This window comes from Diabrotica virgifera, chromosome 5 (genome assembly GCF_917563875.1).
Source record: "Diabrotica virgifera virgifera chromosome 5, PGI_DIABVI_V3a".
In the NCBI taxonomy this organism is placed as follows: domain Eukaryota; kingdom Metazoa; phylum Arthropoda; class Insecta; order Coleoptera; family Chrysomelidae; genus Diabrotica; species Diabrotica virgifera.
Window position 1 is genome coordinate 38,141,176 of NC_065447.1, and position 12,430 is coordinate 38,153,605.

The following is a 12,430-nucleotide window of genomic DNA, read 5'->3' on the forward strand; positions in this document are numbered from 1 at the left end:
ACAACAGAAGTGTTTACTTCATTCTACGTTGAAATATTTTGAACTTTTTAGTTATGTTAATTGTTAAGTTCTTTAACGGTAAAACCTCTAAATTTTAAAGAACCGCTTGGATTGACATGAAATTTGGCACACAGACAGGTAACAAGTCAAAGAAAAAAAGTGATACTGTGCCGATGTGTGCTTTTGCCCTGGGGGTGGTTTTCACCCCCTCTTCGGAGTGAAAAAATATTCGTCCAAATAAGTCCAGAAATGGATAAACTCGCTAATTTTAAGTAACTTTTATTCCATAGAGTTTCTCCATTAAGTCAATACTTTTCGAGTTATGTGCCAGTACATATGTTCATTTGTTAACAAAAAACTACGTTTTTAGACGTTTTTTCGCAAATAACTCAAAAAGTAAGTATTTTGTGGAAAAAACATTCATAGCAAAAATATTGCCTGTAAAAAATTTTAAAAAATGGTGTATATACCATGTCCCTATACCTAGTAGAACCAGAATTATATCTAATGAAACATAGGTTCATATTCGTCAAATTCCAAATGGAATAATTTAACGTGAAATAAGCAAAAATGAAGCACATTTCGGGGAAAACTCATTACAACTTATTTAAAGTGTTTAAAAACAGCTTCATTTTTGTTTTATAAAAAAAATTTCTAGCGTCAAAAGTAACCAAGTTGCGCTCAAAATAAAGCTAGTCCTTTTTTTTTGTTAAAAATTCGGGAAAATCACCGTCTAATTAGTATCTCAAATGAACTTCATCGTTACGACTTCACAAGTTATTGACTCGTGTATGTATTGGTTATATGATCTGTAGGTTTCATCGGTTCAAAGTCCTTATGTTTGAAAGGGCTGTAGTTAAAAGGGGTTGAACGAGTCACTGATCACGAATGTATGCAAATTTAGAAACACCGAATCTTAATTAATTTTTGTCTTAAAGAAAAACAAAAAATACAGGATATTCAGAAAAATAATGCTGACTTTTTTTTTTGTTTTCAGAGGTTTTTGGTATCTCTAACAATTTTTAAGTTATTTTGAAAAAAAGCATATTTTTCAAAATTAACTTTTTTAAAAATTTTATTTTAAAACCAAATTTTTTCCAAAATAAGCACTTTGAATCGATGAAACTTACAGATCATATAAACACAACATAAGTAAAATAATTTGTGGAGCAGTAACGATTAATTTCCTTTAAGTTGCTATTAGGGGGTGGTCTTCCCGATTTTTTTTGTCAAAACAAAAGGGCTCAACTTTATTTTGAGCGTAACTTGCTTAAATTTGATGCTAGAAACTTTTTATAAAAACATAAATAAAGCTTTTTTAAAACACTTTAAAAAAGTTATAATTGATTTTCCCCAAAAAGTGCTTCATTTTTTGGATAATTCGTGTCAAAATATTCTATTTGAAATTTGGCGAATATGCACCCATTTTTCATTGGCTATAACTCTGGTTCCACGAGGTCCAGAGACCTCACGTGTACACATTTTTTTTACTTTTTTACAGGCTATATTTTTACTATAAACGTTTTTTCGACAAAACATTTACTTTTTGAGTTATTTGCGAAAAACCGTCTAAAAATGGAGTTATTTTGTTGAAAAATGAACATATTCACTCGCAAATAACTCGAAAACTGTTGACTTGGCAAAAGAGCTCTATAGAACAAAAGTTACTTAAAATTAGTCAGTTTATCCATTTACGGACTTATTTTGGACATATATTTTTTCACCCCCAAATGGGGGTGAAAGTCACCTCCAGAGCAAAAGCACACATCGGCACAATATCACTTTTTTTCTTTGACATGTAAGCTATGCGTATGCCAAATTTCATGTCAATCCCAGGGGTTCTTTAAAATTTAGAGAAAAACAGTGAAAGAATATACTAAATTACCATTTAATGAGAATGCATAACTTATCTTCACATGTACCTATGTACGGCAGATTCGTGAAAATATTATAAGAATTATTGTCCATTTAACGGTAGAAGCATATAATTTGGACCACATATACTACAGATACAGAGGTTCAAATTTAGATATGAGGCCATCTCAGATTTTGTCTTTTACAAAAATGGCGGGCATTCAAAATGGCGACTATACATATGTACATATGTCCGATTTCAACCAAATTTGGTATCTAGGTTCTTTTTTTGACGTAAAAGATCAATATCTTGAACTGGAATAGTCGGTTTACCAGAAGTTGTGTTTTTTCTGATTTTTTATGTAAAAATATGTTGTTTATGTTTTCAATTCTTTCACCCTGTATATATTCATGTTTCTAAAAGATAATACCGGCGTTGAAAAATGTGTAAAAATAATTTTAAGGAAATATTTTGAACTCTTTAGTTATGTTAATTACAAATTAATCAATTCATAACTTATCTTCACATGTACCTATGAACTTATGTACAGCAGATTCGTACAAATAATAGAAGAATTATTATTGTGCATTAAATGGTAGAAACATATAGTTTGGACCACACATACTACACATACAAATATATTTAAATTTAGATATAAGGCCATCTCAGATTTTGTCTTTTACAAAAATGGCGGGCATTCAAAATGAATCTGCCGCACATAGGCACATGTGAAGATTCGTTATGCATTTATTAAATGTTAATTAACATAACTAAAAAGTTTAAAATATTTCCTAAAAATATTTTTACTCTCTTTTCAATGGCGGTATTACCTTTTTGAAAAATTAATATATACAGGGTGAAAGAATTGAAAAAAAACAACAACATATTTTTAAAAACAGTAAAAACACAACTTCGGGTAAACCGATTCTTCCGGTTCAAGATTTTGATCTTACTTATCAAAAATAGAACCTGGATGCAAAATTGGGCTGAAATCGGACTTTTCGTTCAACAGTTATCGTGCTATTGGTCGCATATGTATAGTCGCCAATTTGAACACCTGCCATTTTTGTAGAAGGCAAAATTTGAGATGGCCTTATATCTAAGTTTGAACCTTTATATGTGTAGTATATGTGGGCCGAATTGTATGCTTCTACCGTTAACTTCACCGTAATTCTTATAATATTTGCATGAATCTGCCGCACATAGGTGCGGCAGACTCGTGATACTCGTCATATGAAGATTCGTTATGCATTTAGTAAATGCTAATTGATACAACTGAAAAGTTGTTTTCAATGACGATATTAACTTTTTGAAAATCTAATACATACAGGGTGAAAGAATTTAAAAAAAAAGCATATTTTATATATGAACCGGGAAAAACACAAGTTTTGGTAAACTGATTCTTCCGGTTCAAGACCTCGATCTTATACATCAAAAAAAGATCCCATATATCAAATTTGGTTAAAATCGGACGTCTATTTCAAAAGTTATCGTGCTATTAGTCACATATGTATAGTCACCATTTTGAATGCCCACCATTTTTGTAATAGGCAAAATCTGAGATAACCTCGTATTTAAATTTGAACCTTTATATGTGTAGTATGTGTGGTCCAAATTATATGCTTCTATCATTAAATGTACAATTGTTTCACATATCGGCTGCACTGATAGTGGGTATTTAGATATTGTCATACATTTGGTTTTTTCTGCTGATATTATCATATTGTTGTTCTGAAGCTATTTTCTTGTGGCATTTTTATAATCAAGTATATTCAAATGGGAAATAAGCCACAATTTTACCTAAAAATGATTTTATTAACGTTTCGACGCCCAAGTCGGGTGTCGTTGTCAAAATACAAAATAATACTAAATAAACAAAAATGGTGTTGCTTAGTAAAAAATTCTTCTAATAATTTATTTAATCTGACTCATTTATATCGGCAATTCAGACACGTATTATACATTTTAAAGTAGACGACTTTAAAATGATATTGCCAATATTGATGAGTTGCGTTCCTGGGACGACTTTACTAAAAGATAGTTCATTCGATTACATGAAATCAATCCCAACTCAAGAATATCCGCCACAAAAAATCATAGCATGTGATCTGTCTTTAAAAAGACAACCAAATGCAACGGTGGCACTGAAATTCTCGCGTTAGAGATTCCATAGTAAATCACGAGGGAAAACCAGGAAAAACCTCGTGATACTATCCCGACATCGTAAGTGGAGAGATTCAAGTATAGTCCTGAAAGAAGCAGATAGTAAAAAGAGAAAAATCAAAGAAGCGGCTCTAATTATGCTAAATGGAACCAATTGTGTCGCAAATTCCTCGGTAGAATGCAGTAGGATGTGGTTACCCATATTAAAGGAGGAAGTCAATAGAAAGAAAATACCACAATTAGTAAATCAGTAACATATCGAGTTAGTACATATTTAGTATTTTAGTATTATTTAAAATTTAAAATATCAAGTCAGAATTTGGTATTATTTTTGAGAATAAACTAAATGTAAACCCAAATACTTACGATGTCGGGATAGTATCACGAGGTTTTTCCTGGTTTTCCCTCGTGATTTACTATGGAATCTCTAACGCGAGAATTTCAGTGCCACCGTTGCATTTGGTTGTCTTTTTAAAGACAGATCACATGCTATGATTTTTTGTGGCGGATATTCTTGAGTTGGGATTGATTTCATGTAATCGAATGAACTATCTTTTAGTAAAGTCGTCCCAGGAAGGCAACTCATTAATATTGGCAATATCATTTTAAAGTCGTCTACTTTAAAATGTATAATACGTGTCTGAATTGCCGATATAAATGAGTCAGATTAAATAAATTATTAGAAGAATTTTTTACTAAGCAACACCATTTTTGTTTATTTAGTATTATTTTGTATTTTGACAACGACACCCGACTTGGGCGTCGAAACGTTAATAAAATTATTTTTAGGTAAAATTGTGGCTTATTTCTCATTTGAATATACTTGATTATCATATTGTATTTCTTGGCTGTTGTATTGAAGATGTGTGTTAATCTTTGGAGATTGTCTTCTGTCTCGGCGATTATTGCGGCATCGTCTGCATAACATAATATTTGGATTTCTTAGTCAACCTCAGTAAGAGGTTGAAGCCTTTAATTAAGAATGTTTGTGATAGAAGAGATGTTCTGTTCTAATACAAGAAATATAGCAAGAAGAAAAAATCCCACAAAAACGGAAGAAAAGTATAATCTGAACTATTTACAAAAAAAGTAGAAAAAGTGTTATATCAGAACTATAGAGGTATTTCTTTACTTTACTCGGGATATTTTATTGATAAAGGGAAATGAAATGTGGCGATTTAACACTCATAACTAGTAATTATGAAAATGACTGGGTTTATCAAAGTGCTCCGTGACAAATAAAAGAGTTTTAGCACGCATTTTTGTAATAATCGTTTAAAGAATTTGTTTAAAAAGAAGACCCGCAGCATCAACCAGCATCGTGGCAAGTTTGTCTCGCTAACACAGGCACAATGGTTCAGGCGTTGCAGATTCTTGCAACTTTGCTTGCTCTACAACTCAGGTAAGCCAATAGATAATTATGATAAATATAAATGTACTTTTAACATGTATATAAATTAAATAAATTAAAGTTATATAATATGTTGCCCATTGCTTTTTGGAAATAAAATATTTTGAAACACGTTTGTAAAAATTGTTCAACTTTGCTGTACTTTTTTCAGCTTGTTCTAGTATTAAAAGAAAATACTAGAAAATACCTATTACCAGAAAAAGTTATCCAAAAGTTTGTTTTGTAATTATTTCTGATAATTTCTTGGTGGAACTTTGGATTTTAATATTTTATCCTTCTAATCTTTTTCTTTGTTGCTCATTAACTTTGCTATTATACTTTCTTTAGCCATACGGCTCAGACTCCCTCTAAGGGGAAAATTGACTCATCCCCACTACATAACATTTTCAAGTTATGTATTACGTTTGGCGTAGATTTATTTTTCTAGAGCATTAAAAAACAGTTTATGAGTTCCCCAGAATAAAACAAGAATCAAGTACTTCTTTTTCTTCTTCTGGCGTCTTAGGATAGGGTTGTGTGATAGCTCATTTAAAAGGTTATTCAATTCTCTCTTCACCAGTATAAATACATATTAACATAATTATTTATAAAGGATGCCAAATTTTTTTTTGAATTAAAATAATCGAGACAAAAAGAAGAATGTATATAATTTATTTCATTCGAAATACATTTTACTGCTGTCAGAAAACAGATAAAAATATTAATTTGAAAAATAGACATTGCTTTTCGCTTAAATTAAATGTTTAAACTGCTAAGAGGCAGGTGGGTGGCAGCTTTAATATTGAATTTAAGCGAAAAACAATATTTATTTATGAAATAAACATTTTTTCCTGTTTTCGGACAACAGTAAAATGTATGTCAAATTAAATAAATTTTATAGTATATTCTTCTTTTGGTCTCAATTAATTTAATTCAAAAAATTTTTTGGGCATCCTGTATAAATAAGTATGTTAATGTATATATTAGTTAATAGGAAATTAAATAAACTTTCAAATGAGCTATCACACGACCACTATTCTTGTTTAAAAAAATCATCCATTGCGCCATCACGCCCCAATGGATGACGTCACTAGTATGATATATAAGCCAAAAAATTATAATTTAAAAAAAAACTACACCAGATTCGTAATTTATCTCCAGAATCGCTCATTCTCGAGAAAATAAATTTATTCCAACTCAAACGTCCTCACTGTACCTATAACTTCAAAGGCTTATATCTTAAAACCATGATTTTTTGGAGCTACGCGCCCATTAGTCCAGAGAAATCAGATTTTTCTCATAACACATCCCCCTCCAGGCCGAGACCAAATTTTTTGAGTAGTATGGACATCTATATTATTAACCTATATGTTTCCTGCAGCCGATTTTGATGATATACATAGTTATAAACAAATGAAAATCATAAAAGGGTAAATTTTCGCATTTTTCGTCTATTGCCAAAAAGTTAAGCACTTTAAACAAATTTGAGAGTAAGAAACTCATAAATCGTATAAAAAAACTTCAATATGGCGTTCGCTGAATATGTCCATCCTTATTGGTTGCTTATAAAATTGCAAAAAAATTCGTAAATTTTGAGTTTTTATAAATATTCATAACTTATGTAAAAATTAACTTAGAACCTTCTTATTACACGGAATGCTGAGACTCCTTGTACTTAAATTATATTTTAAATTTCAAAGCAATTCGTCAAATAGTTTAAAAGTTATTTAATTTAATTTTCCCAAATTCATTTTTTTGCAACGCTAAAAGTCAGAAAATTATGAGGTTACAATATTACTTCAGACATTTTATGAAAGAAGAACATTTATGCTATTACCTTAGTTAAAAATAAATGACAAAAAATAATTTTAAACAGTGTAAAATTATGTCGATTTTTTGCTTACTTAAAAACAATTAGAATAACTTTTTAACCGTTACCCGTAAAAAAATTATTTTTTCATATTTAAAAAGACTGAATTTTTATACACATTTAGAAAGTAAAGCAACTGTCCTAGGACACTTAGGGACAAAGTTAGCCCCCCCCCCCCCATTTTTTTAATTCACATGTTTTTGCAAAATAATTTTGCAATATTTAAAATTATTTTTGTCATTTTTTTTAATTAAATTAAAGCTGTAAATTTTCTTGTTTCATAAACTATCTAAAGTATTACTGTAACTTCATCATTTTCTGACTTACAGTGTTGCAAAAAAATATTTTGGGATAAACAAATTAAATAACTTTTAAACTATTTGACCAATTGCTTTGAAATTTAGGGTATGATTTAAGCACCATAAGTCTCAGCATTTCGTGGAATAAAAAGGTTCTAAGTTAATTTTTACATAAGTTATGAATATTTATAAAAACTCGATATTTATGATTTATTTTGCAATTTTCTAAGGAACCAATAAGGATAGACATATTCAGCGAATGCCATAATAAAGTTTTTCATACGGTTTATAAGTTTCTTATTCTAGAATTTGTTTAAAATGCCTAATTTTTTAGTAATAGACGAAAAAAGCGAAAATGTACCGTTTTTTTATTTTCATTTATTTATAACTATGTATATCATCAAAATCGGCTGTAGGAAACATATATAGACCAGGGTAATAAGACAAAAATGTACCCTGTTCGTGACACTCGAGCAGCCAGGGTACTGAAGCGTTTTTTTGACAAGTAATACCTATAGGAACAAATCGTAACTATTTCCTGCGTAGGATCTGGCGGCCATTTTTATTTATAAACAATTAACTGTCAAAAAATGGCATTTTTCCTTTTTTTTCAAATCAATGGAAAATAGTGAAACTTATGATTTTTTTAGTACAAATATCTTTGAAATTATGGAAAAAGCTTTAAAGTGACATATTTCAAAGTTTGATATACTCATTTATTGTTAATATAATTGGGAAAAAAGTTGGAATTGCAAAAAAAATTATTTTCGCAAAAACTGTTGTAAAAATTAGTGTACAGGTTTGAAATTTTTGTCAATTGAGGGTTCTTTGGTGCTTAATATGTGATAAAATTTTTAAAGCGATTCATTCAATTGTTTAAATTTTATTCGAATTGTTTATCTCAGAGAGCATTTTTTTGCAATAACATAAGTCAGAAAAAAATGACGTTAGAACCATTCCACAAGTGTCAAATGGAAGAGAATCAGCTATGTTTTCAACTTCGTTTAAAAAAAGCGAATAAAAAATGCATTTATTAGTAATAAATAATTATGCAAAAGTATCGTAAATCTTTCCTTATAAACTTTTTGGATAACTTTTTCCAAAAAAATTAACTTTTTTAGCCTGTTTTAAGTGCACAACTACCAAGTAATGTTATTTATATCATAATTGATAAAAAATTGTAATAAATATATATAATTTCTTATATAACAAAATAAAAAGTTTATAAGGAAAGATTTACGGTACTTTTGCATAATTATTTATTATTAATAAATGCATTTTTTAATCGTTTTTTTTAAACCAAGTTGAAAATATACCTCATGCTCTTTCAGTTTCAGTGTGGTTAAATGTTTATTAATTTCTGTTTTCAAATTGGTAATATTTATTCTTTTTGTTTTTATTAGCTATGGACATCCCCAACATGGATATCCTGATCATTGCCCATATCCAATACATGAACCAGTATGTGAAGTTCCTGTAATACCACCACCACACTGCCCTCTTCCAATACCCGAACCAGTATGTGAAATTCCTGTAATTCCACCACCACACTGCCCTCTTCCAATACCTGAACCAGCATGTGAAATACCCGTAATACCACCACCACACTACCCTCACCCAATACCCGATTGTGACTATCCGTATCCTGGATATCCTCATGGCCCCCTAAAACCTCATCTTCCAATTCCTGAACCATGTTATGGTCTACCAGACTGGCTAGGTGCCTGGCCAAATGAATGGCCATGTTATTTCCCATGTGGTTGGCCAGATGATTGGCCTTGCGATTTTCCCCTTGGTTTGCCCAATAACTGGCCTATTGATTTTCCATACGGATTACCACATGACTGGCCTAATCACTTTCCACACGGTTGGCTACCAGATAATTTACCACATGGATATCCCAATGCTTGGCCCTGTGACTGGCCTGAAAACTGGAGGGATTACTGGCCTGATTGCTGGCCTAATTACTGGAAGGATTGCGATCTTACATTACCTGGATATCCCCACGGACCTCTCCCAAAGCCACCAGGATATCCGTATCCAGGATATCCTCATGGCCCCGTAAACCATGTTCCATAATCCTATGTCAGCTCTAAAAAATCTAATGTAGCAATATGTACCAAATCAAAAAGCATATGTACCAATAAAAATAATGAAATACCTCTTAGTTTATCTGAACCTAATGATATCATCCTGTTTTTGCGACGTTCTTACAAATAAAATCAAACTGTACTGGAAAAATTTACCTGTATGACAATAATATTTATGAAGAAAATTTAGAATTTTCATTTAAAATGGTAAATGTACATAAAGCTAATAAAGTTCTTAATTCAATACAAAGGATTGCGACCAGCATGGATGAAATTTCACCTCTGATGTTAAAATACTCTAGTCCGTTCATTGATAAATACATATCGCTATTTTCCAGACCAATGGAAAATTTCCGTAGCAAGGCCACTCCCAAAGTCGTCCAACCCAAGACAACTCATCATTGTCAAAAAAACGTCAAATATGAATCAGATATTTCAAAGTGCTCCCAAAAGAAATCAATTTTCAATAAGTTTGTATTTAACTGGAAACATTTAAGTAATTGATAACGGTAGATTTACAACCTAATATATTATCAACCTAATAATAAAAATATATCTAAAACTAACACAAAGTGAAACATGCCCAATACATCATTCTGTGCAAATTGTTCTAAACTAACTTCCAGCTGCAATGGAAAACTCCAGTGTGATGGCTGTAAGAAACCAATACATATATCTTGTACAGATTTGTCGATTGATGATCGAGTAACAAGACAGAAAGTACGTGGCATATGTATACTTTGTAATACATGTAGTTCAAGCATTGGAAGTATTGCTGACATCAAGAGCCTTCTAGTGGAGTTTACAGCGAATATTAACAAGAAAATTGAAGATTTCGATACTAAATTATCTCAACTAAATAATAAATTAACACTTTAACTGCCAGGTAAATTCTAGTAAATTTTGTACCGGGTCTTCTGGGCCAAAATATTTTTTTCATCTTAATTACTCTATTTGTGTTTGTTTTTAGCAAAAATCATAAAATCAGATTTGTTTTTGTATTTTTGTATTTTTGTAGAAATTGCTGTGTCCTCATTTGGTGCACGCGGCCTGCGATTGTGAAATTGTTCTTAATGTCTAGTTGCAGGCCATGAGTACCATAGATGGACACTTAAGGTCAAATAGTCCGTTATCTTAGGAAAGGTCCTAAAAGGAAACCTGCATCCATTGTCGAATACAATAACTCAAAAGAATTTGTGAACATGTCAAATCAAAAGACAGCTTACTCAAACTGCTTACGAAAGTCTGTCAAATGGTACAGAAAAGTGGAATTTGAGATGATTACTGGTACTTCACTGGTGAATACTCTAATTATTTTCATTAACATCAACCAAAGCAAAATGTCAGTTACAAAATTCAAAGAAAATGTGTGCATGCAACTTTTTTAAAGTATCTAGTAATCTACTTCTTCCTGTATAAGTTCAAGCCAAACATGAACTTACTCAAAATGCTTTGAACAAAAGAGGCAGATGCATGATTTATTACAAAAAAATTTGAACTCCATGGTCGAAATTATGCTATAAAAAATACAAAATGAATAACACGGGTATGCAACGGATATGAAGACAGCCCTTTTATGTGCTTAGAATGTTTCTTTGCCAACCATGTTTTCACAAAAAATAACTAAAACATGTACAATAAAATTGACTATCGCAGTACCTAATTTTCTGGTTAAAAAATACTACATTATTTACTTTTTATTATAATATGCTGTACTGTCATAAAAATAAAAAAAATTAATGTATAGTTAAGTTTCATTTTATTACCCTTTATACCTTTAAAAATTAAAAGAATCCCAGGATATTTTTAAACTTTATAGTTCTACGCCAGACTCAATGATATTCCCATTTAAATACACGGTAAATGTATACCAACCACGGACACATGGCTGAAACGATGATAAAACCTGTGTCCAATATATGTACACATGGCAGAGAACTAAAATTGCCTGTGTCCATATATGGTACACATGGGAGTTAAAGTGTTAAAAATAGACTTGACTCGATTGCAAAACCTGAATTTACTGACAGCATTGTCAATGAAGCCACTGACCGCATGTCACGTTCAAAAAAATTTTTGATTAGGGGCGTTCCTGAAACTACAGGAGACGCACAGAGTAAGAAAGATCATGATAAAAATAAAATTAATTTGGCCCTGAAAGTTATCGGATGTCTAGAAAGCCCTGTAACGTTTTATAGAATAGGTAAACCCAGTCAAAATGGACGTTATCCTCGAATGATAAAGGTGATAATGGGTTCTGAACACCACACTCGACAAATTCTTCGTAACAAAAATAAACTTTTAGAAAACAAATCCACCGAAACTTATTCCTTTATTGATGACAAGACACCTATGCAGCAACTTCGATTAAAGGAACTTCAAACTGAGCTTGAAACCCGTAAATAATGGAGAAAATGACCTTACGATTAAATATGTGAATGGCAGTCCAAAGATAGTGACATTTCGTTCATAATTGTCTTGCACCAAAATTTACAGATTGGCTTCTTATGTATACAGATCTAAACTCTCTTTTATCCAAATTTAATGAATTTATAAGTACTGTTCATATTATTCTCCTAACAGAAACATGGCTTAATTCTTCAATCTCCGATACTATTGTAAACATTGATAATTTTACTATATTCAATAGAGACAGAGGTACTCGTCGGGGAGGGGAGGAGTATGCATCTATTTAGCAAATGTAATTATTAATATTTTTTCAATAACTAATAAAACAATAGACTTGCCAGGTATAGAAATTAT

At 31.0% G+C, this 12,430-nt stretch overlaps 1 protein-coding gene across 1 annotated transcript; it reads left to right on the forward strand.

Moving 5' to 3' along the window:
• Positions 1-5,312: 5,312 nt before the first annotated feature.
• LOC126884994 (splicing factor 3B subunit 4-like) lies at positions 5,313-9,737 on the forward strand. The gene is made up of 2 exons (XM_050651382.1): positions 5,313-5,420; positions 8,981-9,737. Exons 1-2 carry the CDS (start codon positions 5,371-5,373, stop codon positions 9,654-9,656), a joined length of 726 nt encoding a protein of 241 aa, XP_050507339.1. The 5' UTR covers positions 5,313-5,370; the 3' UTR covers positions 9,657-9,737.
• The last annotated feature ends 2,693 nt before the right edge of the window (positions 9,738-12,430 follow it).

Coding starts and splice junctions, on each gene's coding strand:
- LOC126884994 (XM_050651382.1), top strand. CDS start 5,371: ATGGTTCAGGCGTTGCAGATTCTTGCAACTTTGCTTGCTCTACAACTC. Junction 5,421..8,980: donor TTGCTTGCTCTACAACTCAG/GTAAGCCAATAG, acceptor TGTTTTTATTAG/CTATGGACATCCCCAACATG.